Source organism: Eubalaena glacialis, chromosome 2, assembly GCF_028564815.1.
Source record: "Eubalaena glacialis isolate mEubGla1 chromosome 2, mEubGla1.1.hap2.+ XY, whole genome shotgun sequence".
NCBI lineage: Eukaryota > Metazoa > Chordata > Mammalia > Artiodactyla > Balaenidae > Eubalaena > Eubalaena glacialis.
In genome coordinates, this window is record NC_083717.1 from 194,957,234 (window position 1) to 194,982,493 (window position 25,260).

Sequence of the window (25,260 nt, forward strand, 5' to 3'; positions counted from 1 at the left end):
GCCTGCCCGGCCTCCAGCACCGAGGCTACGATATCTCATGCCTTGACTCTGGGTTCGGAGAGGAATGAAACCCACGGAGCCAGGCAGACCCCCACCACAGTGTTCCCAGGGGACTGTGCTCCCCACGTCGGTCTGATGGGCAGGGCGAGGCTGGGGCTGGGAGAGGCTGCTGCAGCCTCCTTGACTGCGGGACCCAGTCCCCACTGAGCTTTCCCTCCCCCCGCCCCACCTTCCAGAGGGTTCCACATCCCCCACCTTGGGGGACCTTCCCAGCCGGCCACGGGAGATGGGACTTCCCACGGTGGCCAGGGGGAAGGACCCAGCCTCCCAGGCTCTCTCAGGGCAGCACGAGGAGGGGGGTTGGGGGGAGCAGCCTTGGCAGCAGCAAGATGCCCTCTGGGCCCAGTGTCCCCCCGCCCCGCCGCCGCCCCCGCCCTGCTCTTCTTCCTGTAGCCTCAGCCATGAGGGCAGCCCCTCCTCTCCGAGCAGAAGGGAGGTGAGCCAGGCTCCAGCTCCCCCTCCGAGCGCCTCATGCCCACGGGCCCCTGAGGGGCGTCTGAAGGCAGCCGGGAGGAGATCTGACCCCTGGAAGTTTGTAGGAAACTCCTTCAACCTTGTTCTAAATCTGCTTCCCGTGGGCTGCTTGGGGAGGAGGGCCACCTCGGCAAAGGAAGCCTCTGAGAGGGGCCCCCATCGTGGCCCAGGACCCAGCTACCCATCCCCCGCCCCCGAGGCCAAGGGCCCCTCTGTGTGCTGTCCTTGCTCTGCCCACCACCCACGCCTTGCGCTGCCTCCCAGCTGGGGGTGGGGGTGTGTGTCTGTGTCCCCGGCCACACTGTGGACTCCTGGGCCCTCGCCTTCTTCCTCTGGGTCTCTCGCAGCCGCTGGCTCAGAGGAGGGTCTGGACAGACAAACGGATGAGTGAGCCGCCCTTGACTCTGCTTTCCAGAGCAACCTAGGAGCGTTTAGGACAGAGCACGTGGGGGGAGAGCAGGGCTGAATTCCAACCCAGAACAAAACACCTCGCAGTCATCACTGGGGAAGCAGCACTTCCTTTATTGCCCGTCCAGGGTCCAGGGAGCAGCCAAGTAGGTCCCGTCTGCAGCCTGGCTGCGGCGGGTACACTGAGGGGCCGGGCACGCGGGGGGGGGTGCCGGCGGGCAAGCGGACGCCCACAGACGTCTCGTGGGAACTCACGGCCGTCTGAATGGCCTCTGCTGGCTCGCCCGCCCCCAGCCCAGGGCGCGTGCATCGTCACACAACGCATCCCAAAGCTTGCCGTGCTGGCGGCGAGACACCCAACAGCGGAGTGAGCTGGTTCTAAGCGAGCAGGGAAGGGGGTTTCCTGGAATATGCCGGACTCTGTCGGAAACAGGGAAACTACCTTCACCAGGAAGCTGCAGCAGGACAGGAGCTGAACCCCAAATGACTTCTGCACCCACAGCCGTCACAGCCCCTTCTCCAAGCAGCAGCTGTGTTCGCAAGGGCCTCGTGGGCCGGGATCTCGAGGAACATGTGTCTAATGAGGATCCTCAGGAGCACAGGGCCTCGTGGGGAGTCCGGATGCCGCCTCTGCTGCCGAGGCTCTGGGGCGCCGGCACGTTTGGGGCCCCACTTTGGGAGGGCTGTGTGAGGGTGGGGCCCCGCCGCGCTCGGGCATCTCTGCTTCGCTCTCGGTGCTGTGAATCAAGGTGGACACACACGCCCTCACGGTGGCAGCTTCGCAGGGCCTCCTTTCGTCTGTCCGTCTGTCCTCACTTGGTGGTGGGCCCGGGTGCAGGTTCATCCCGCCCTCTGGGTCCTGCTCCAGCAGGACCAGCTCCGTCCTTGCTGTGGACGTGGTCATCGCTCTGGCGCCTGGCCTGGCGCCCGCAGTTTCCGCCGGCTCCCCGGCCCCCTTGTCCTCTGGAGAGAAGCTTTCTGGGGCATCGAAGAACGTGACCGCTTGTTCTTGGAGTTTTTGCTCTGCCAGAGGTGCCTCGTCTTCAGAGCTTTTGCTTTTCTCGGTGTGAGAGGAGGAGAACCCTAATTTGGGAAACCGAAACCAGCCCGCCGTCTCGGGCTTCTTAGGTGGCTCTGCCTCGGGCCGTGCCCCAGGCTGTGTCTGGACAGGAGCCGACAAGCGGGCTTCATCTTTGGAATGAGCGCGTGTCTCTTCGGCAGAGGAAGAAAACCCAATGCTCGGAAGCCAAAACCTGAACAGCCCAGAAGATCTTTTACCTTCTGGTTTCTCTTTTGGAGCCCTGTCTTCCTCTGCCAGGGAGGTGGCTGCCTCCCGGCTGTCTTCTTCCGGGGGAAATTCGAGAATTTCTGCAGCCTCCTCGTCGTCGGAGCAGCTGTCGGCACCCTGGTGGCCAGAGTGCACTTTGGGCGTGAATGTCGGCCGTCCAGGCACATCGACACTGGACGAGATCACTTCAAACGGTTCTCCGGTGTCCGGCTGCAGATCTCCAGAAGCGGGGTCTGCTCCCGGGGTGGCTTGTTTGGAAGCCTCCTGCAGGCCCTCCCTCAGCCGGGAGCCTCGGACACTCACCTGTGTGCGGGGCTCCGGCATCTTCACCGTGCGCAACGAGAATCCACAAGAAGCCGTTTGGATCTCGGAGGCGGGGATCTCCAGTTGCCGCACGACCTGGGTGGAAATAGCCTCGGGTCCTGAGAGGTCAGCCAACTCTGCCGTCACCCTGCTGTGGACGGCGACCTCGGGGCTCTCTCCCTGAGCGCGCTGAGTGTGCATTCTGACCTTGGAAATGGGGGAAGCTTCCGGGGAGAAGTCAAGGGTCATGGGCTGCTCCCCGGGGGTCCCAGCACCTGCCTTCAGGATGCTGGCACCCCAGACTCCCGGGCTTTCCTCGTGCAGGGCGTGGGCAAGGCTGCTCCCTGGGCACCGCACTTCTGTCACGGCGGGGATAAAGATGTCAGCCTCGGAGCTGGGGTCAGGAAAGGCGAACCTTGGCACGCTTAACCTGGGCAGTTTGACAGTTACCACGGAGCCTTCCCAGGGCTGACCCATGTTAACGACAGAAACCTGGGACGGCCCGTCGGTCCTGGACGCCTTCAGTTTAATGGGGCCTTCAGGCTGGGAGGACCATTCCTCTGCCCTCCCCTCCCCCGCAGCAAGGTCCAGTCCCGCAGGCCCAGGAGGAGCCGTGCCCATTTCTCCCAGTGGAACCTGGGTTCCTGAAAGTCTGCCGCTGGGCATCTGAAGAGGCAGGGAGCCTTCGCCTGGACGGACCCTGACCTCGGAAGGGGAAAGGTCCGCAGCGGGCACCCCTGCAGCAGAGAGGTGCGGCTCTGAGCCTTTTTCCTCAAGGTTTCTCTTTAGAATGTCTGCGTCTGCGTAGGACGCGAGCTCCGCAGCTGCCTCGTCTGCCCCTGCCTCTGGGGGCTGCAGGGACATAGCTTCTTCCACCTCTGACCCAGGAACCCCCTGACCCTTGACTAGAGCTGGCCTTTCTCCTTCCCTCAGTGCGCTGGCGGCAGGCGCGGGCACTGGCGCCCCCTGAGCCCCAGCCGCCCCCCTCTCCTTGGCGGGGCGCCGGATGCTGGGCAGGCGGAGCGCGGGCATCCTGAACCAGCCCCCAGGCGAGGCCGCGGTCTCCACCGCAGGAACGTCCACATTTGCTGGGCTGCAGGACGGCTGCTGGGGGTCTCCTACTGAGGGGGCCGTCGCCTCGCCGAGAGGCTGGCTTGCCGAGCCGTCCTGAAGCCCGTGCCCTTGGCTGCTGTGTCCCAGAGACGGAGGGCCACCAGCAGACGAGCTCACCCCCACCTTGGCCTTGCTGGGTCTGAGGTCGGGTCTGGCAAAGTCCAAAAGGGGAGCGTGGGCTTGTGGCAGACGGAGGTCCGCGCCCGCTCCTTCTGGGCCGACCACCGTGCCGGTGCCCCCAGCACCAGCCGCACCACCAGCCCTCTCCGTGGCACGAGCGCCACCGCCCGCCGGGGGCCTAGAGCGTGGGGCAGCAGGGTCTCCCCGTGGCAGGCCGGGCCCTCCCCCTGGAGCGGGCGCTGTGGGAGGCGCGTGTTCCAGCACGGCGCAGCCAGGCGACTTCACGCCTCTCCCCTCTCCGTCCTTGTCCGGCAGCGCGTGCACTGCCACCTCCGCTGCAGACACAGGACACCCAGGGGGCACGCCCTTGGGACCCGTGTCCACAGCCAAGCCGAGCTCTGCGGCGTCCAGGCTGCGTTCGGGATCCCCTGGGGGCACCGTCCCCTTCTTTGGGGACCACATGAATGACGGAAGCTTGATCCACGGCATTTTTAAGGGACTGTCTTTCCCTCCACGTTCAGTATCTTTAGCTGGGGTCTCACCTGCAGCCACTGCCGACGGCCCCGCGCTGCGCGGCACAGCTGTGGAGTCCAGGCCCCGGGCAGGGCCAGTAGTGGATAGAGAGGGGGCACAATCCCCGGCACCGGCCTCCACCTCTGCATCGGCTACTTCTGGGACAGAAAACCCGAACTTTGGTGGATGAAACTTAGGAAAACTCACCCGACCATACGATGCAAGAAACATGGGGTCCACAGGGCCTGCGGGACAGTCAGTCTGGGACACTGCAACTCTCTCCTGGGTTGGGAGACGGGCAGAGCTTTCTGTGCTGGGAAGATGGGCATCGTTCTGGGAACAAGGGGCTGCTTCCAGAGGGAGCTCCGGGGGGACGGCGGCTCCAGGGAGAGTCACCTGGTATTTTGTGAGTATGATGCCCTCGGCAGGAGACAGAGAGGCAGGCTCGGCATGGGTACCACTGAGATCAAGGCTGCCAGAAAAACCAGGCCAACCCAACCAGGCAAGAGGCACGGACGGCTCCCTGGTGGCCAAATCCTGCGTCAAAGATCCACCACCACTAAATTCTGAGAACGTGACAGAGGTACTTGGGGGCAGAGAAACCCCAAAATTAACACCTACTGGTGAAGAACTTTTGAAGGATTTGTCAGATGAAGAGAAGAATTTGGGAACTTTAAAATGTGATTTCTTGATTTGGATATTACCTCCGCCTTCCATTTTAATGTTTCTAACTCTGGGGGCCACCTCCTTGTCTCCAAGGGACACGTCGCCCTCCAGCTTGCTGCCTGCGGCCTGGGTGTCCACCTCCACGCTGGGCAGTGACACCTCCACATCGGGGACCGTCACCTCGCCCTTGGCGTCCTTCAGGTCCAGTTTGGGCCCTTTGATGTCCACATGGGGGGCCTTGATGTCCACCTTGGGCACCTTGATGCTGGGCATCTGCACCTTGGGCAGGTGACCCTTGAGTCCAATTCCCGCTGCCACTTCCTTGGGCTCCGCTTCGGCAAGGTGGCCCTCCGGGAGCCTCACGCCCACCTCGGTGGCCTTGACGTCCAGCTCGGCGGAGGGCTGCTCGATGCTGAGGTCACTGGTCTTGCCGTCGGCCTGCACCGAGGGCAGGGTCACCTCGGCCTGGGCCTTGGGCACGGACCCCTCCAAGGCGGCTTCCACGGACTTGCTGGGCACCGACACCCCCCTGAAGGATGGCATCTTGAACTTGGGCATTTTGAACTTGCTGTCTCTGACGGCCACCTCCTTGTCCCTCAGGGACACGTCGCCCTCCAGCTTGCTGCCCGCGGCCAGGGTGTCCACCTCTACGCTGGGCAGTGACACCTCCACGCCGGGGGCCATCACCTCGCCCTTGTCGTCCTTCAGGTCCAGTTTGGGCCCCTTGATGTCCACCTGGGGGGACTTGATGTCCACTTTGGGCACCTTGATGCTGGGCATCTGCACCTTGGGCAGGTGGCCCTTGAGTCCAATTCCCGCTGCCACTTCCTTGGGCTCCGCTTCGGGAAGGTGGCCCTCTGGGAGCTTCATGCCCACCTCGGTGGCCTTGACGTCCAGCTCGGCGGAGGGCAGCTCGATGCTGAGGTCACTGGTCTTGCCGTCGGCCTGCACCGAGGGCAGGGTCACTTCGGCCTGGGCCTTGGGCACGGACACCTCCACAGTGGCCTTGACGGACTTGCTGGGCGCCGACACCCCAAAGGACGGCATCTTGATCTTGAGCATTTTGAACTTGCTGTCTCTGGCGGCCACCTCCTTGTCCCCAAGGGACACGTCACCTGCCAGCTTGCTGCCCGCGGCCTGGGTGTCCACCTCCATGCTGGGCAGTGACACCTCCACGTTGGGGGCCATCACCTTGCCCTTGTCGTCCTTCAGGTCCACTTTGGGCCCCTTGATGTCCACCTGGGGGGCCTTGATGTCCACCTTGGGCACCTTGATGCTGGGCATCTGCACCCTGGGCAGGTGGCCTTTGAGTCCACTTCCCACCGCCACTTCCTCGGGCTCTGTTCTGGGAAGTTGGCCCTCTGGGAGCTTCACGCCCACCTCAGCGGCCTTGACCCCCAGCTCGGCGGAGGGCAGCTCGATGCTGAGGTCACTGGTCTTCAGGTCGGCCTGCACTGAGGGCAGGGTCACCTGGGCCTGGGCCTTGGGCACGGACTCTTCCAAGGCGGCTTCAATGGACTTGCTGGGAGCCGACACCCCGAAGGATGGCATCTTGAACTTGGGCATTTTGAACTTGCTGTCTCTGACGGCCACCTCCTTGTCCCCCAGGGACACGTCGCCCTCCAGCTTGCTGCGCGCAGCCTGGGTGTCCACCTCCATGCTGGGCAGTGACACCTCCACGTTGGGGGCCATCACCTCGCCCTTGTCGTCCTTCTGTTCCACTTTGGGCCCCTTGATGTCCACCTGGGGGGCCTTGATGTCCACCTTGGGCACCTTGATGCTGGGCATCTGCACGCTGGGCAGGTGGCCCTTGAGTCCAATTCCCGCTGCCACTTCCTTGGGCTCTGCTTTGGCAATGTGGCCCTCTGGGAGCTTCACGCCCACCTCGGCGGCCTTGACCTCCAGCCCAGCAGAGGGCAGCTCAATGCTGAAGTCACTGGTCTTGACGTTGGCCTGCACTGAGGGCAGGGTTACCTCGGCCTGGGCCTTGGGCACGGACACCTCCACAGCGGCCTCGTCGGACTTGCTGGGCACTGACACCCCAAAGGACGGCATCGAGAACTTGCGCGTTTTGAACTTGCTGTCTCTGGTGGTCACCTCCTTGTCCCCCAGGGACACGTCACCCGCCAGCTTGGAGCCCGCTACCTGGGTGTCCACCTCCACGCTGGGCAGTGACACCTCCATGTTGGAGGCCGTCACCTCGACCTTGGCATCCTTCAGGTCCAGTTTGGGCCCCTTGATGTCCACCTGGGGGGCCTTGATGTACACCTCGGGCAGCTTGATGCTGGGTCCAGGCACCTTGGGCAGGTGGCCCTTAAGCCCGATTCCCGCCACTGCTTCCTTGGGCTCCGCTTCAGGAAGATGGCCCTCCGGGAGCTTCACGCCCACCTCGGCAGCCTTGACCTCCAGCTCGGCAGAGGGCAGCTCGATGCTAAGGTCACTGATCTTGCCGTCAGCCTGCAGCGAGGGCAGGGTCACCTCGGCCTGGGCCTTGGGCACGGACACCTCCACGGTGGCCTTGACTGACTTGCTGGGCGCCAACACCCCGAAGGACGGCATCTTGAACTTGGGCATTTTGAACTTGCTGTCTCTGGCGGCCACCTCCTTGTCCCCCAAGGACACGTCACCCTCCAGCTTGGTGCCCGCGGCCTGGGTGTCCACCTCCACGCTGGGCAGCGCCATCTCCACTTCAGGGGCCGTCACCTCACCCTTGGCGTCCTTCAGGTCCAGTTTGGGCCCCTTGATGTCCACCTTGGGCACCTTGATGCTAGGCATCTGCACCTTGGGCAGGTGGCCTTTGAGTCCGATTCCCGCTGCCGCTTCCTTGGGCTCCGCTTCGGGAAGGTGGCCCTCCGGGAGCTTCACGCCCACCTCGGGGACCTTGACCTCCAGCTCAGCAGAGGGCAGCTCAATGCTGAGGTCACTGGTCTTGACGTCGGCCTGCACCGAGGGCAGAGTCACCTCGGCCTGGGCTTTGGGCACGGACACCTCCACAGCGGCCTCGACGGACTTCCTGGGCGCCAACACCCCTAAGGACGGCATCTTGAACTTGGGCATCTTGAACTTGCTGTCTCTGGCGGCCACATCCTTGTCCCCAAGGGACACGTCGCCCTCCAGCATGATGCCCGTGGCCTGGGTGTCCACCTTCACGCTGGGCGGTGACACCTCCATGTCGGGGGTCGTCACCTCGCCCTTGTCGTCCTGCAGGTCCAGTTTGGGCCCCTTGATGTCCACCTTGGGCACCTTGATGCTGGGCATCTGCACCTTGGGCAGGTGGCCCTTGAGTCCAATTCCCGCTGCCGCTTCCTTGGGCTCCGCTTCGGGAAGGTGGCCCTCAGGGAGTTTCACGCCCACCTCAGCAGCCTTGACCTCCAGCTCGGCGGAGGGCAGCTCGATGCTGAGGTCATTGGTCTTCAGGTCGGCCTGCACCGAGGGCAGGGTCACATCGGCCTGGGCCTTGGGCACGGACACCTCCACAGTGGCCTCGACAGACTTGCTGGGTGCCGACACCCCGAAGGACGGCACCTTGAACTTGGGCATTTTGAACTTGCTGTCTCTGGCGGCTACCTCCTTGTCCCCCAGGGACACGTCGCCCTCCAGCTTGCTGCCCGCGGCCTGGGTGTCCACCTCCACGCTGGGCAGTGACACCTCCACGTCGGGGGTCGTCATCTCGCCTTTGGCCTCCTTCAGGTCTAGTTTGGGCCCCTTGATGTCCACCTTGGGCACCTTGATGCTGGGTATCTGCACCTTGGGAAGGTGTCCCTTGAGTCCAATTCCCGCTGCCACTTCCTTGGGCCCTGCCTCGGCAATGTGGCCCTCTGGGAGCTTCACGCCCTCCTCGGCGGCCTTGACCTCCAGCTCGGCAGAGGGCAGCTCGATGTTGAGGTCACTGGTCTTGCCGTCGGCCTGCACCGAGGGCAGGGTCACCTCGGCCTGGGCCTTGGGCACGGACACCTCCACGGTGGCCTTGACTGACTTGCTGGGCGCCGACACCCCGAAGGACGGCATCTTGAACTTGGGCATTTTGAACTTGCTGTCTCTGGCGGCCACCTCCTTGTCCCCCAAGGACACGTCACCCTCCAGCTTGGTGCCCGCGGCCTGGGTGTCCACCTCCACGCTGGGCAGCGCCATCTCCACTTCAGGGGCCGTCACCTCACCCTTGGCGTCCTTCAGGTCCAGTTTGGGCCCCTTGATGTCCACCTTGGGCACCTTGATGCTAGGCATCTGCACCTTGGGCAGGTGGCCTTTGAGTCCGATTCCCGCTGCCGCTTCCTTGGGCTCCGCTTCGGGAAGGTGGCCCTCCGGGAGCTTCACGCCCACCTCGGGGACCTTGACCTCCAGCTCAGCAGAGGGCAGCTCAATGCTGAGGTCACTGGTCTTGACGTCGGCCTGCACCGAGGGCAGAGTCACCTCGGCCTGGGCTTTGGGCACGGACACCTCCACAGCGGCCTCGACGGACTTCCTGGGCGCCAACACCCCTAAGGACGGCATCTTGAACTTGGGCATCTTGAACTTGCTGTCTCTGGCGGCCACATCCTTGTCCCCAAGGGACACGTCGCCCTCCAGCATGATGCCCGTGGCCTGGGTGTCCACCTTCACGCTGGGCGGTGACACCTCCATGTCGGGGGTCGTCACCTCGCCCTTGTCGTCCTGCAGGTCCAGTTTGGGCCCCTTGATGTCCACCTTGGGCACCTTGATGCTGGGCATCTGCACCTTGGGCAGGTGGCCCTTGAGTCCAATTCCCGCTGCCGCTTCCTTGGGCTCCGCTTCGGGAAGGTGGCCCTCAGGGAGTTTCACGCCCACCTCAGCAGCCTTGACCTCCAGCTCGGCGGAGGGCAGCTCGATGCTGAGGTCATTGGTCTTCAGGTCGGCCTGCACCGAGGGCAGGGTCACATCGGCCTGGGCCTTGGGCACGGACACCTCCACAGTGGCCTCGACAGACTTGCTGGGTGCCGACACCCCGAAGGACGGCACCTTGAACTTGGGCATTTTGAACTTGCTGTCTCTGGCGGCTACCTCCTTGTCCCCCAGGGACACGTCGCCCTCCAGCTTGCTGCCCGCGGCCTGGGTGTCCACCTCCACGCTGGGCAGTGACACCTCCACGTCGGGGGTCGTCATCTCGCCTTTGGCCTCCTTCAGGTCTAGTTTGGGCCCCTTGATGTCCACCTTGGGCACCTTGATGCTGGGTATCTGCACCTTGGGAAGGTGTCCCTTGAGTCCAATTCCCGCTGCCACTTCCTTGGGCCCTGCCTCGGCAATGTGGCCCTCTGGGAGCTTCACGCCCTCCTCGGCGGCCTTGACCTCCAGCTCGGCGGAGGGCAGCTCGATGTTGAGGTCACTGGTCTTGCCGTCGGCCTGCACCGAGGGCAGGGTCACCTCGGCCTGGGCCTTGGGCACGGACACCTCCACGGTGGCCTTGACTGACTTGCTGGGCGCCGACACCCCGAAGGACGGCATCTTGAACTTGGGCATTTTGAACTTGCTGTCTCTGGCGGCCACCTCCTTGTCCCCAAGGGACACGTCGTCCGCCGGCTTGGTGCCCGCGGACTGGTTGTCCACCTCCACGCTGGGCAGTGACACCTCCACATCGGGGGCCATCACCTCGCCCTTGGTGTCCTTCAAATCCAGTTTGGGCCCCTTGATGTCCACCTGGGGGGCCTTGATGTCCACCTTGGGCACCTTGATGCTGGGCATCTGCACCTTGGGCAGGTGGCCCTTGAGTCCAATTCCCGCTGCCACTTCCTTGGGCTCCGCTTCGGGAAGATGGTCCTCCGGGAGCTTCACGCCCACCTCGGCAGCCTTGACGTCCAGCTCGGCGGAGGGCTGCTCGATGCTGAGGTCACTGGTCTTCACGTCAGCCTGCAGAGAGGGCAGGGTCACATCGGCCTGGGCCTTGGGCACGGACACCTCCACGGCGGCCTCGACGGACTTGCTGGGCGCTGACACCCCAAAGGACGGCATCTTGAACTTGGGCATTTTGAACTTGCTGTCTCTGGCGGCCACCTCCTTTTCCCCAAGGGACACGTCGCCCTCCAGCATGATGCCTGTGGCCTGGGTGTCCACCTCCACACTGGGCAGTGACAACTCCACGTCGGGGGCCGTCACCTCGCCTTTGGCCTCCTTCAGGTCCAGTTTGGGCCCCTTGATGTCCACCTTGGGCACCTTGATGCTGGGCATCTGCACGCTGGGCAGGTGGCCCTTGAGTCCAATTCCCGCTGCCACTTCCTTGGGTTCTGCTTCTGCAATGTGGCCCTCTGGGAGCTTCACGCCCTCCTCGGTGGCCTTGACCTCCAGCTCGGCGGAGGGCAGCTCGATGTTGAGGTCACTGGTCTTGCCGCCGGCCTGCACCGAGGGCAGGGTCACCTCGGCCTGGGCCTTGGGCACGGACACCTCCACGGTGGCCTTGACTGACTTGCTGGGCACCGACACCCCGAAGGACGGCATCTTGAACTTGGGCATTTTGAACTTGCTGTCTCTGGCGGCCACCTCCTTGTCCCCAAGGGACACGTCGTCCGCCGGCTTGGTGCCCGCGGACTGGGTGTCCACCTCCACGCTGGGCAGTGACACCTCCAAATCGGGGGCCATCACCTCGCCCTTGGTGTCCTTCAAATCCAGTTTGGGCCCCTTGATGTCCACCTGGGGTGCCTTGATGTCCCCCTTGGGCACCTTGATGTCCCCCTTGGGCACCTTGATGCTGGGTACCTGCACCTTCGGCAGGTGGCCCTTGAGTCCGATTCCCGCAGCTGCTTCCTTGGGCTCCGCTTCGTGAATGTGGCCCTCTGGGAGCTTCATGCCCACCTCGGCGGCCTTGACCTCCAGCTCGGCAGAGGGCAGCTCGATACTGAGGTCACTGGTCTTGACGTTGGCCTGCACCGAGGGTAGGGTCACCTCGGCCTGGGCCTTGGACACCTCCACGGCGGCCTCGACAGACTTTCTGGGCACTGACACCCCAAAGGACGGCATCTTGAACTTGGGCATTTTGAACTTGCTGTCTGTCTCTAGTCCATCTTTGTCTTTTATGTCTGTCTCTGATGTTACTACTGTGATGCTGCTTTCCTTTTCCTTCTCCGTTTCCTGGAGTTGTGTCACTTTGTCTCCTTTTGCCTCCTTCGCTGGTGACCACCCAAAGGAGGGCAGCTTGAACTTTAGCATTTCCATCTTTCCCTCCTTCTCCTCCGTGTGCTGGTCCCCTCCCTCGCTGTCCTCTTCTCCCTTCCGGGCTGCATCTTCCTCCGTTTCTCCTCCCTCTTGTGCTGGCAGAGCATCCTGATGGACTGGGGGTTGTCTGGTCCTGTGTGTTTCTGCTTCACCTGCGTCCTCCCCCTTGGCCTCCGTGTCCTCACCAGAGACCCTTCTCTGCCATGGTCCCCCCTGGAGAGCTGTCGTGGCCCCTTCTTTCTCGAGCACTTCTTCTTTGTAAAGTCCAAACTTGGGTGGCTTTAAAGTGGGTATGCGGATGTGGAATTCTGGCTGGTGGTTTTGGTGGCTGCCTCGGTCTGCTGAGTCTTGCAGAGACAGTCTGGCAATGCCGATCTCCAGCGCGTGCGTGCCTTCCCTGGCCCCCTCCCTGCTCTGTATTGGGGCTGGGCCGGCCCCTTCCCCCGGGGCTCCCTCACTGGGGAGGCCAGGCTCCGTGGGGGGCTCGGCCTCCTCTGGCACCCCTGCCGTCCTGTCCTCTCTTCCGCCATGTGCGGCAGCCCTGACAGCCTCGCGCCCGGAATCCCAGGGCCCCGTCTCCACCAGGACCCCAGCCTGGACTGTCCCACCGTGGGCTCCCCTGCCCGACAGCCCCTTCCCTGAGCCCACCCGGAATCTCAGGTTCGGGAAACTTCTCTTCCGCTGGCTGCCCGGCCCTGCTTCTGGCACCTGCTCCTCTTCCGGGAGCTGGGCCTCCGTGTCTGTGCTCGTGGGGGGCAGGTCAGGCACGTCCCCTCGCTCGTAGGCCTCCGAAGAGCTGTGTGACCTCCGGGGCCCTGGCCCACGCTTGCTCTTCAGAGCTTGGAATTTGGGCCAGGAGAGCCGCTCCCTCTGGGGTTGCCTGCCTCTGCCCTCCCTGGGCTTGGAGATGAGCCTCTCCTGGTCTCCATCCTCCTGCAGCGTCTTCGTGGGGGTCTCCGTGCACCCGTCGGCGATATCCTGGTCCTGAAACAGGGAGAGAGAACCTTTTGGCCCCCCGTACAGGGAGTCGGAGGCAGGGGCTCGGGGGACGGGAGGGGACAGTGGGGGTCCCATCCCAGCCTCAGCCTGGGCACCAGGAGCCCAACCGGGGCCCAGCTTTGCTGGCTACGCAAACTCACCTGCTCCTTGCTGCCCCTTGAGCCACGCTGAGCGCCGCCAGAAGCTCCCTCCTCGTCCTCCCTGGCAGGAAGTTCCCGTTTGATTGTGAACTGAACCTTGTAAGGCTCTGAGTACTGAAGGATTTTCAGAGCATCTTCATATTTAATGTCGTCAAAGAAGATGGTTGTGCTGAGCAGCTGATCCCCTAGACAAAGACAGAGCGGTCCCCGCCGCTTAGTGTCCCGGACCTCGTCGGCCTCACGGGAGGGGTCCACAGGGGTGCATGACCGAGAAGGCGGCCCCGCTCGGGCTGCCCGGCCCCTTCCTTCTCTTGAGCCCCGGGTGGGGAGGAGCCCCCATTTCCAAGCAGAAAACCTGTCAGAGCGAGTGGCCCCAGCCTGGACACAGCTAAGCAGTCTCTAGGGGCTCATCTGAGTCCACTGTGGCCTGTCCCCCTCCAGGCCCCCCTAACCTGATGGGACCACGGGGACATGGGGATGGGGCCATCCTGAGTCCACTGTGGCCCATCCCTCTACAGGCCCCCCCATCCTGATGGCAGCACGGGGACATGGGGATGGGGCCATCCTGAGTCTACTGCGGCCCATCACTCTCCGGCCCCCGCATCCTGATGGCACCACGGGGACATGGGGATGGGGCCATGCTGAGTCCACTGTGGCTCGTCCCCCTCAGGCCCCCCCCCCATCCTGATGGGACCACGGGGACATGGGGATGGGGCCATGGCACCTTCTCTCAGGCTGAAGAGCTTGGCGGCTGAGGACTCCTTCAGCACTTGCTTGACAAAGATCCCCTGGTCCCCGCCGCGCGTGACAATGTAGCCACTGGCTCCGGCCTCCACCTTGGTCTTCAGTGTCCCACCCGTTGCCTCCTGCGTGGACTAGGGCGGAAGCACATCAGGCCTTAGTGAGCATACGCCTATCCCACAGTGGACGTGGGTGCTGGGAGGCTGCCTCCCTTGAGGCCAGGGACCCCAGAGTCCTCCCATCATTGGGCAGCTGAGCCCGGGCGCAGGGTCCAGGCTCTGGGGGAAGCCAGCTGCAGCCGCCTCAGTTGGGAGCAGCCTCCCTTGTCCCCGTCCCCACCTGCAAGGACTCAGGAGCAGCCCGGCCCTGGCCATCCGGGCCCGGCGGGGCTTGGCAAGCAGAGGGGAGAGTCTTCTGCTTGCACGTGGCCAAAGCGTTCCTGTATCAGCTCCTGGTTCACCACCACACTCACTCCAAGCACCAGTCACATACAAGGTAGCTGGCGCTCGGACCAAGGAGGGTCATAGATGCTGAGGAAAATACCGGAAACGGCAGGGCCAGCCTGACCTCGGACACGACAGTTCCTCTGGGTCTGGGAGAGCGTTAGAATTGCTGGGGCCGCCAATGACAGCAGGCAGCGCACCCTCCTGGCTGGGAGCCTACAGAACCCAGCCCCTTCCGTGGCCTTGGATGCAGCAGGCAGCATCCGTACCCACTGTACAGCTGAGAACACTGAGGTCCGTGCATCCGGGTCCATCTGGTCAGCAGTCTGGGCCCTTCACCATGAGAGTAGAGGGGTCTGGGGGAGGCCTGGGCCAGTGTTCTGGAGCCCCCACCCACCCCCGGGCCTGATGAGGGAGGTGGCACGCCCTTCCCCAGGGCACAGGGGCACGCTGCCAGCTTTCCGGCTCCTCGCCTTCTCGTTCTGGCCCTGGCTTCCCCCGCCGGAGCCCGTGTGGACGGGCCGCCCCCTCACATCAGCTCCCGGCACACCCACCTCCAGACGGCTCATCCTGGAATGCGTCTGCGAAGCCCCCGAATCCCGCTTCCACCAGGACCTCCGCCTCCTTGGCGTGTCTTCCTGCAGCAGCGACAGACAGCGGGTCACCAACCTGCCCCAGCCCAGGGGACGGGAGGGATTCGGGGAGGCCCCAGCTCAGGGGCTATATCCCCCAGAGTGCGCTGTGTGCAGGGGGAGCTGAGTTCCTCCAGGGGGAAGGTGACTCTGGGCCTTGGTGATTCCCACAGGGCCCAGCCCCTGTGTCCGCAAGTAGAGGGGGCAAAAAAGAAACAGTACAAGAATGAGGCCTTTGGGACTTCCCTGGCGGTCCAGTGGTTAGGACTCCGTGCTTCCACTGCAGGGGGCGCGGGTTCGATCCCTGGTCAGGGAACTAAGGTCCCACATGCCGTACAGCACGGCCAAAAGAAGTAAGTACGTAAACAATTCTGAAAAAAGAATGAGGCCTTTAGTAAACACGCCTGGTCCATGCCTTCCCCCAGGTGTCTCCAGAGGTGGCCGCGGGACCCTGTCTGTGTCTCCTCGTCAGAGAGGGCACGTGTGTGCACATATCCTGTGCCCCGTCGCACACAGGAGCACAAGGTCTGTTCCCCATGCACACACACATGTGCCATCTCAAGTGTGTCCTGGCCAGCTGATGGGAGGGCTCCAGCGAAGGACCGAGGAGTCAGAGAAGATAGCCGAGTGGACATCGCTGTGGCAGGGCAGTGTGGCTGCACAGGTGCGTGCGTGAGTTGCCCACACAGGGGGATGCAGGAGGCGTGGTCACCTGTGGCCGCACACCTGAGCCTTCCCTAAGCCTGTGGGTGTCTGTAGAGCAGGCTTACCGGGAGTCCGAAGCTGGCACCCTCAGTCACGTACTCGTAGATAGGCGAGGACCCCTGTGGCCGGGGCCGAATGATCTCATCCACAGACCCTTCAGTCACCTGGTAGGAGGAGAGAATCAGGTCACCCTCAGCCACTCGGGCTCTGCTCAAGTCCAGGAAAGGAGGGGGGTGGGGGCTACGAGTGGGGCACACATCCTCCCTGGACCTCACTTACAGAGTGGTCCTCCTTGGTTTCTGCATCTGGCTCCTCAGGCTGCAACTGTCGGCTAGACACTGCAAAGGGAAAGGATGAGTCAGTGGAGCCTTGCAGGTGGGCAGAGCAGAGGGTGGAGCTGGGGGTAGGGGCCCAGGAGAGGCTGTATACCACAGAGGTGGTGTAACCCTGGACACTGGGTCTGGGAGCACATGCAGGGGTCGGGGGAGGACCCACAGCCACTGAGCCGGGGAGGTTGTGAGATCAGGTGTGATGGCAGTGAGTCAGGATCGGGGGGCGGGGGGGGGGCGGGCTCAAACAAAGTAGATGACTTCACAGATTTAGTCAAAGAAAGTTACTAAACAAACACACAAATAAAACAATAACTACAACCCTGACGGGGAGTCAGAATCCAGAGTTACTATAATATATAAAGTATAATGTCCAGCATTCAACAGAAAACTACATGACATGCAAAGAAACAAGAAAGTATGATCCACACTGAGGAACAGAGCAGTTAATGGAAACAATATTTGAATGTCCACAGCTGTTGGATTTGGCACAGACTCCAAAGCAACATTCATAAATTTATTCAAAAAAGTGAAGGAGACCATGTTTAAAGAATTAATGAAAAATATGATGACAAGGGCCCAATGAAGAAAGAATGTCATAAAGAAACAGAAATTATATTAAGAAAAAAAAAAAAGCCAAATGGAAACTCTGAAGTTGAAAGTTTACTAGAGGGACTCAATAGCAGGGCTGAGATGCCAGTGGAAGGAAGCAAAAAACTTGTAGATTAGGGGAATTCCCTGGTGGTCCAGTGGTTAGGACTCGGCACTTTCACTGCCAGGGTGCAGGTTCAATCCCTGGTTGGGGAACTAAGATCCCTCAAGACACACAGTGCGCCAGAAAAAAAAAAAAAAAAAGACCCAACAAAACAAAAAACTTGTAGATTGATAGAAATTGACCAATTTGAAGAACAAGGGGAAAAGGATTGAAGGAAAATGAATAAAGCCTCAGAGATCTGTGAGATGACATTAAGAACACCAATATATGTGTAGTTGAAGTCTCAGAAGGAAAAGAGAGAGAGAGAGAGAGAGAGAGGGAGGCAGAAAAAATGTTTGAAAGAATAATGGCTAAAAACAATCTACGGATCTCAGAAGCTCAACAAACCCCAGTAGGATAAACACAAAGGGATCCAGACTTAGACAATCACATCAAAATGTTCAAGGGAAAGAGAAAATTTTGAAAGCAACAAGAGAGAAGTGGCCCATCACATTTAATAGTACAGCAATACAATTACTAGTCGACACCACGGAAGCTAGAAAAAAGTGGAACAATATATTCAAATTGCTGAAAGAAAAACTTTGTTAACCATGAATTCTATATCTAGCGAACTGTCCTTCAAAAATAAAGGCAAAATAGGGACTTCCCTGGTGGCACAGTGGTTAAGAATCTGCCTGCCAATGCAGGGGACACAGGTTCAAGCCCTGGCCCAGGAAGATCCCACATGCCACAGAGCAACTAAGCCCATGTGCTACAACTACTGAGCCTGCACTCTAGAGCTCACGTGCCACAACTACTGAAGCCCGCGTGCCTAGACCCCGTGCTCCATGACAAGAGAAGCCACTGCAATGAGAAGCCCACGCACGACAATGAAGAGAGTAGCCCCCACTCGCTGCAACTAGAGAAAGCCCCTGAGCAGCAATGAAGACCCTACGTGGCCAAAAATAAATAAATAAAATAAATAAATTTATTTTTAAAAAAAGATGAAAAAGATGTGTAGCTAATAAGCCAATAGTGGAAATAAAATGCAATACTAAAAATACACATTGTTTTTATACATATATATAATGTATATAAATAATTTACATTAATATATAAATTTAATATATAATTAATTATAATGTATACATCTATATTAGTTTATAAATACAAAATTTATATTTATATATGTAATGTATGTTATTAAGTAATTATATACCTGTGTATATATTTAATTAATTCTAAAACAAGATAAGGAACCAGGGAAAGAGGAGCAAAGGATGGATGGAATAAAATAGAAAGCAATTAGCAAGATGGTAGGATTTAAACCAGCCATTTTGACAATACATTAAATATAAAAGGACTTAAAATTCCAATCAAAAAGGTAGAGATTATCAGATTAAATTTAAAAAGCAAACCCTGACTACATGCTATCTAGGAGAAATGGACTATAAATATAAAGAATTTAAAAGAAAAGGAAAGAAAAAATACATACAGTGCAAAAACTAATCATTTCATAATAATAAAGGGCACAATTCATTAAAAAAAATAACAAACCTAAGTCTGTATATACCTAATAACAGAGGCTAAAAGCACTGAGGTGAAAGCTGGCAAAAATGAAAGGACAAATAAGGCAAATCCATAATTACAATAGAGATTGTAACATTCCTCTCAGTAATCGATAACCTTACAAAACAGAATAGGTAAGAACAGTGATCCACCCATCAACCAATGAGACCACAGCGCAGATCACTCCTCCTGACAAGAGCAGAGTACACATTCGTCTTAAGTGCACATGGGACATTCACCAAGATAGATCATATGCTGGCTCATTTAAATGTCTCAGTAAATTTAAAATAATTAAGACCGTTTCAAATCAACTATGTATTTTCTCTGACTCTCAACGGAATCAAGACAGTACGGTATAACCACAAATATCAGTGAAAACGAATAGAAAGTCCAGAATAGTCCCACACTTTGTAAGATCAATTAATTTTTGACAAAGCAGCCAAATTATTTCAATAGAAAAATAATAGTCTTTTCAACAATGGTGCTGGGACAAGTGGATATTTATTTGGGGAAAAAAACCCTAGACCCTTACAACATAGCACATGTAAAAATTAACTCAAAATGAATCATAGAGCTAAATGTAAAACTTAAAACTATAAAACTTCTAGAAGGAAACAGAGGAGAAATTCTTCACCACCTTGGGGGAGGCAGTGTTTTCTTAGGCAGGATACAAAAGGTGTGAATCATAAAAGAAAATCTGATCAATCATATTTCATCATAATTAAATACTTCTAGTCTTGAAAGACATTCTTTAGAAAATGAAAAGGCAATTCAGTATATCTGACAAAGAACTTGCATCCAGAAAAATTTCTGCAAATCAATAGAAAAAGACAAAAAATTAAAAAAACCTCAATTAAAAGTGGGCAAAAGATTTAAACAGACACTTCACAAAAGAAGATGTTCCAGTAAGCACGGAAAAGATAGTCAACTTCTTTAGTCGTCAGGGAAATGCAAATTATTAATAAAACCAATGGCACAAAACAAAGATCCCGGAACCAGACTCATACAGATATAGCGCTGTGGGAAAGTAATGATCTTTTCAGTGAGCAGTGTGGGGTCCACTGGAAATACACAAGGAATAATATTGATCTGGACCCCTAGGTCAGCCCCAGGAAGTATTAATTTCATGTGGATTGCAGATCCAAAGTTTAACGATACAGTTTCCAGAAGATAAACAGAAATGACACTGGGGATAGGGAAACAATTCTTAACCAGGACACAGACAGCACTAGCCCTAAAGGAAACAACTGATTATTTGTTAAAATTATTAAATTAGGGACTTCCCTGGTGGCGCAGTGGTTAAGAATCCGTCTGCCTATGCAGGGGACACAGGTTCAACCCCTGGTCGGGAAGTAAGATCCCGCATGATGTGCAGCACGGCCAAAAAAACCAGTAGAATGAAAAAAACTTGGGAGTCTCTGTCCGATGAACTGCGTCCACAGACAGTGTGAACTGCATCCACAGACAGTGTGGGTGAATTTCACAAACTTAGTGCTGCAATAAAGCTAGACATAAAGAGCTCAAACGCAGTTCACAGGTGCACTGGTGTTGGAAGCCCTTTGGGAGGGGGCAGACCAGCAGGGGAGAGGCCTCTGGTGGGGGTAAGGGGTACTGGTTCCACCAGTGTGTCCACTTTGGGAAAATGCATCCAGCTACACACATATGATTTGTACCTTTCCCCCAAAATGTTTAAATTCTACATAAAATTGAAATGAGGAAATTATAAACTTTATGCCAAAAAATCTGAAAATGTAGAGGAATTGGACATATTCCTAGAGAAACAACGCTGCGAGCACCGCACAAGGAGAAACAGGCTACGTAAACAGTCCTGTGACGGTTCAACAACCAAAGCCCTTCCTTAAAACCGGTCCACCAGCAACTCCGGGCCCAGCGCCCCCAGAATTGTACTCAGTATTCCAGGAGAAGCAGCCCAGGATCTCACACTAGGTCTGGCCCTGGGCTCAGCCACACCCTCTGTGGCTGCGACTGCATTGCTGGTGAGGAGGGGACACGGGTGCCCACTCCCAACCCACCGCAGCCAGCAGGGCTCAGAGCCGGGAGGGAATCCCTGTCCCACAGGCCGGGCAGCCGGCATGGGCACCAGGCATGTCCCTGTCCCCGTGCAGCACACGGGGGAAGCCCAGTCCTGGCGGGAGTGCAGGTTTGGCTGCTACTCTCTGGCCAATTTGCTGTGTGACCCTGAGCAAGCCTGTCCCTTCTCTGAGCCTTGATTTCCCCATGGATGTCAGAGGGCTACTCTGCCCACCCGGAAGCCCAGAGGGACCGCGGGGAGTGGGGGGGCGGCGCGGAGAGGAGGTTGTGGAGGAGGCGGGGTGGGGGGGGGGGAGCGCGGCGGGGAGGGGGGAGCGAGTCCCAGGCTGATTCAGGCCCCGCCCGCGGGAGCGGTGGAGATCAGAGCCTGTTCCCCACCGAGCCCGCTGCCCTGCGCGGAAGCCAAGGGCAAGGGCAGCTGACCCCGCTCTCTCCGGCCGCAGTTACCCTTCCAGTTCTGCCGAGACCCTCACCCCCATCCCCAAAGTGGGCGCGCTGTGGGTGAGCAACGAGGAATCTGAGGCTGGGGGAGGGGAAGCCACTGGCCCGAGGTGGCTCAGCCCGCGGGGCGGCGCGGGGGCTAGACGCGGCGGGCGGAGTCCAGGGTGGCCGCGCTCCCACCCCGGCCAGCCCGGGACCGGTCATGGCGGGGCTGCCTCTCCCGCCCTGTGCCCGGCTGGGGGCGTCGGAGGGTCCCCACCGGCCTGGGCTCGGGGCTGGGGCAGCAGCAGAGGGGCGGGGAGGTCTGCGGAGCTGCGCGGACGCGCCCAGAAAGGCAGCCCGGCCCCCCCTGAGCCCCGCAGCCTTCTCTGAGTCACAGCAAAACAAGGCCCGGACCGCCCTCCGCGCGGGGCAGGCAGGCGTGTCCCTGGGGGCGAGCGCGGCGGTCCGCCCACACCTGGGAAGGCTCTGGACCGCGGCTGCTGGAGGAGGGGACCCCGAGCGGGTGTGCGGTCGGGCCAGCCAGCGGGGCCTTGGGCCGGGCGCTGTGTGCCAGGGGGGATGCGGTGGAAGGCCCCGAATTCGGGCGAGGACCCCCGGGCCCTGAGAAGCCGTACCCCCAGATCTGCTCCAGGGCAGGGGTGAGGAAAGGTGTTAACAGCCGGGAACCTGGGGGCGAGGGAGCCTCAGCCAGCCCTGCTCCAGCTGGACCACTGCCCCTGTCTCTGGGCCCCCACCCGGCCCAGTCCTGCCCTCCCAGCCACCCCCTTGTGTGCAAGAGCCCTACACCCAAGGTAGGAACAAAAAGCGGGGCTCAGGGAGGCGGGGATAGGCCTCTTCCAAGTTCAGACCGCTGGGAAGACCAAGTTCAAACCCGGCTGTGGTTTTAAGCTGAGGGGCCCTCTGCGCCCTTAGGGCAGAACCCCAGGCTCGCTGGAGCCTGGCCCAGAGATGCACAAACAGGAAGGAGGAAATCCTGCCTGCCACGGGGCAAGGCCGCCAGCAGCCCTGCCAGCCTCAGACATGCCCCTGGGGAGGGAAAAGGAGGCACTCAAATACCCCCCAGAGCACTGGCCTGCGAGTCCCCATGTCCTGGGGCCCCACCCCGAGTGCATGGGAGGTGTCCCAACAGCCTGCCTGGCCTGGCCTTGGCCCTGCAGATAGCCCAGACCCAGCAGTCACCTCGAATAATGACTAATAAAATAAGGTCACCAAAGCCCCACTTTACAGAGAAGGATGTGGAGGTGACATGCTGAGCCAGGCCCAGCAGGTCCCGCTGCTGGCACCTGGTACTTTGCCAAATGCCCTTCCCCCTCCTCCTCGAGGCTCAAGGCCCTGCTGTGGCCCCAGCACCTCACCCTAACTCTTTCATGGCCTCAAACACTACCTACCGGGGCACTTGGGGGAGGGGAGTTGGCACCACGTCAGCTGAAAAGCTTCACTCCCGGGAATTGTAATATTCCGGGGTGGGACCTCCAGGAAGTGAGTCTACGGAGGGGGCAGAGCCGAGATGTGCGATGCTGGCTGAGGGGCACCAGGTGGAGGGGGATGCAGAAAGGGGGCATTTGCCTGGATGACTTCCCCATACTTACCTTGCCCTTTGGGCCCCGGACTGAGTTGGGGCCTCTCCCGCCAGCCCACAGCCAAGTGCGGCTTCTTAGGGGGCCCAGAGCAGGGCCACTCGTGGGTGTGGCAGTTTTGCTTAAACAGAACCCAAGTTTGCATCCAAACTAGTCGCTGCCGGGGCCCAGCTCCAGCCTCCAAGTGGGGCCGGGTGTGGGCGCAAGTTGGTGTGTCACGAGGGCCGCGGTGGGACTGGGGGGCTGTGAGAGCGGTGGGGAGGAGAGCTGCGAACGAAGGAGGGCCCTAGGTAGCGGCCTGAGTGTCCAGCCTTGCGTGCGCGCCCGCGCATGCGTGTGTGTGTTTACGAGCACGAGGGCCTCTGCTCACGGGGTGTTCGTGCTTGTGCCGTGTGTGTGTGTGAATGTGCACAGCCTCAGCCGAGGCCCCCGGCCGGCCCAGGGAGCCGAGGGGGTGGGAGCCCCGGATGTAGGCTCCCTCCTCGGGGGATGCTGCCCTCGGGCTTGGAGCCCGGTGCCCACAGCACACGGGACGCTTGGCCTCACCCCATCCTGGAACCCCACGAGGAAAGTGCCGAGCTCCGCTGACTAGTCACGAGACCGGCAGACTTTCTGAAGCAACACCCACAGGCAGCCGAGGGCCCGCCCCGCCTCCCCAGCATTTCTCAAGATAAGCCTGCTGCCCAGGGAGGCATCCCAGGCTCCTGCTCTGCCTCCAAGGCTTCGGGAAGGCCCAGGAAGCAGCCTCGGCCCGCCCGGGCCTGGGGACCAGGACTCCTCACCCACCCTGCAGCCGCTGCCACTGCAGCCACAGCTGCAGCCAGGAGGTTTTCCCATCGCCCTCTCCGGCCTGTCGGTCTGCCTGGCCCGCCATCATCGGCAGCCTCCCCAGTCTGCACCGCTGCTGCCTGGGCCCCAGACCTTCGGAGCTGAGCTGCAGAGCAGGCTCTCCCCCGACCTCTGCCCTTTCCACATGCAATTTCCTCCACCATCTCACGGTCCAGCTTGGCCACCCTGTCATCATCTCTGGCCACTGCCTGGTCCCTGGTCCCTAGAACATTCTCACAAACGCTCAGAGCCCGGCACCCAGTCGGTGCATGCTAGTGCTGGGCATAGGTGGGCAGAGGAAGGGAAGGTGAGTCCCGCCCAGCCTGAGGGTGCAGCAGGGTCTCGAGGGCTGGGAGGGCCAGCAGGTGGGCCCGGCGCTTCTCCTCCTGCACCTGGAGACACCGAGACCTGAAGCAGGCACACCAGTCCCCCACCTCCATGGGCCCGGCAGCCGAAAGGGGCGTCCCCACCTCCTGCCCACCCCAACAGGACCAGCGGGCCCGAGTCTCTTTCTCTCTGGGCTCAAAGGCCAGCACCTAGATGCCCAGCACGGTGTGACCCTGTGACAGGGCGGCCCACCACCACGGGCCCCCACCGCCCACCTGGCACCTGCCCGTAAGCGTGTCTCAAGCGCCCTCCCGCCAACCCCCAGGGTTCCCAGTGCGCCAAACGGCCATCTTCTGAGGACCCCCTGCAGGCCACACGGTCCAGCCTTGGGGATCTGCCTGTCCTGGGACTGAAATGGCCATGCTGGTGCCCTTGGGCACCCTCCAACATCGGCTGGAGCTGAAGCAGGGCAGAGTCAGGGAGATGCCCGGCCCAGCTCTGCCACCCCCCACCCCTGTGCCCCCACCCTCCACCTGCTGGGTGGTGAGGTGATCAGGTGCCCCAGGGCTAAACCCAGGAAGAAGGCAGGGGACAGGGGGCAGAGGGTGGGTACAGAAGACAGCGCAGCCGCTTACCGAACCCGACGTCCTCCCAACTTGCCCCGAAGTGAAGATCCCAGGTTTGCAGCTCCCTCTGGCCGTCCTCCCCACTCCTCCCCTCCACGGCCCCTCCCTCCACTGCCCCGCCCACAGGCCCCCTTCTCCGCGGGGCCCAGAGCCCGCCAAGCCCCCTTCGCCCTACCAGAGGGACTGGGCGGGTCCCCTTACAGGCCTCCACAGGGGGGCCAGGCCCCCGCCGCTCCCCCAGAGTGCCCCCGCCAGGCCGAGCAGCTGACTGGGGGAGGAAACACCGCCCAGCTCGGGGATGTGTGAGTCACTGCCACCGCCCCGCCCGGCCCGGTCCAGTCCAGTCCTGCTGTGTGGACAGACTCAGATGTCACACAGGACCGTCCTGGCAAGCTGTGCACGAGCCTGGGACAGAGGCTGAGGGCTGTCGGGCTGGGGGTGCAGGGGAGGGATGTGGAGGCATAGCCCAAGGCAGGGACGGAGGCCCTTCCAGGAGGGACCCAGGATGGGCACAGGCTACTGCTCCCTCTGGAACCTCAGGGCTGCACGGCCCCTCAGGCTCTGCTGAGACCACTGCCCAGGGCACAGCCAGCCCCTTCCACAGCCAAGGCCACAAAGGCCAGAGCAGGGCCAGACCAAGCCCACCCATGGCCTGGGCCAGTGACCTTGGGGAAGGTGGCCTTGGCCACTGCCCCCCTGCCCATGCCCCTCGAGGGCAGCCTGACCCCGGCCACGCTCTAGCCCTCTCAGCCAAAACTCACCCCTCAAAGTTCCAGGGCATCTGATGAGCTGAGTGCGGTGGGTCCCCGGAACCAGCAGCTTTAACCACCCCCTCCCCAGCTGTTGGATGTAAGTGGCAGCTGAGGAACACGTGCCGAAGACCCCCCAACTCCCCCGCTCCCCAGACGCCACCTGCCTAGCCTGCCCCCTCCTGTCAGCTCACCCTTCTGCCCCCCAGGACTCCCAGCCCCTGCCCTGGGGGACCCCTGAGCGGGGCAGGAGAACGCAGATTCTGGCTCCAAGGCCCCTCCCAGCTCCAGGAGCCCGGGCA

The 25,260-nt window shown here is 60.4% G+C and overlaps 1 protein-coding gene across 1 annotated transcript; it reads right to left on the reverse strand.

Annotated features, from left to right (window-relative positions):
- Positions 1-1,099: 1,099 nt before the first annotated feature.
- On the reverse strand, positions 1,100-24,913 carry AHNAK2 (AHNAK nucleoprotein 2). The gene is made up of 9 exons (XM_061181508.1): positions 24,855-24,913; positions 24,385-24,555; positions 24,219-24,340; positions 16,043-16,101; positions 15,829-15,927; positions 14,981-15,064; positions 13,967-14,117; positions 13,243-13,427; positions 1,100-13,087 (listed from the first exon to the last, which is right to left on the reverse strand). The coding sequence occupies exons 1-9, from the start codon at positions 24,911-24,913 to the stop codon at positions 1,520-1,522; spliced, it is 12,498 nt and encodes a 4,165-aa protein (XP_061037491.1). The 3' UTR covers positions 1,100-1,519.
- Between the last annotated feature and the right edge of the window lie 347 nt (positions 24,914-25,260).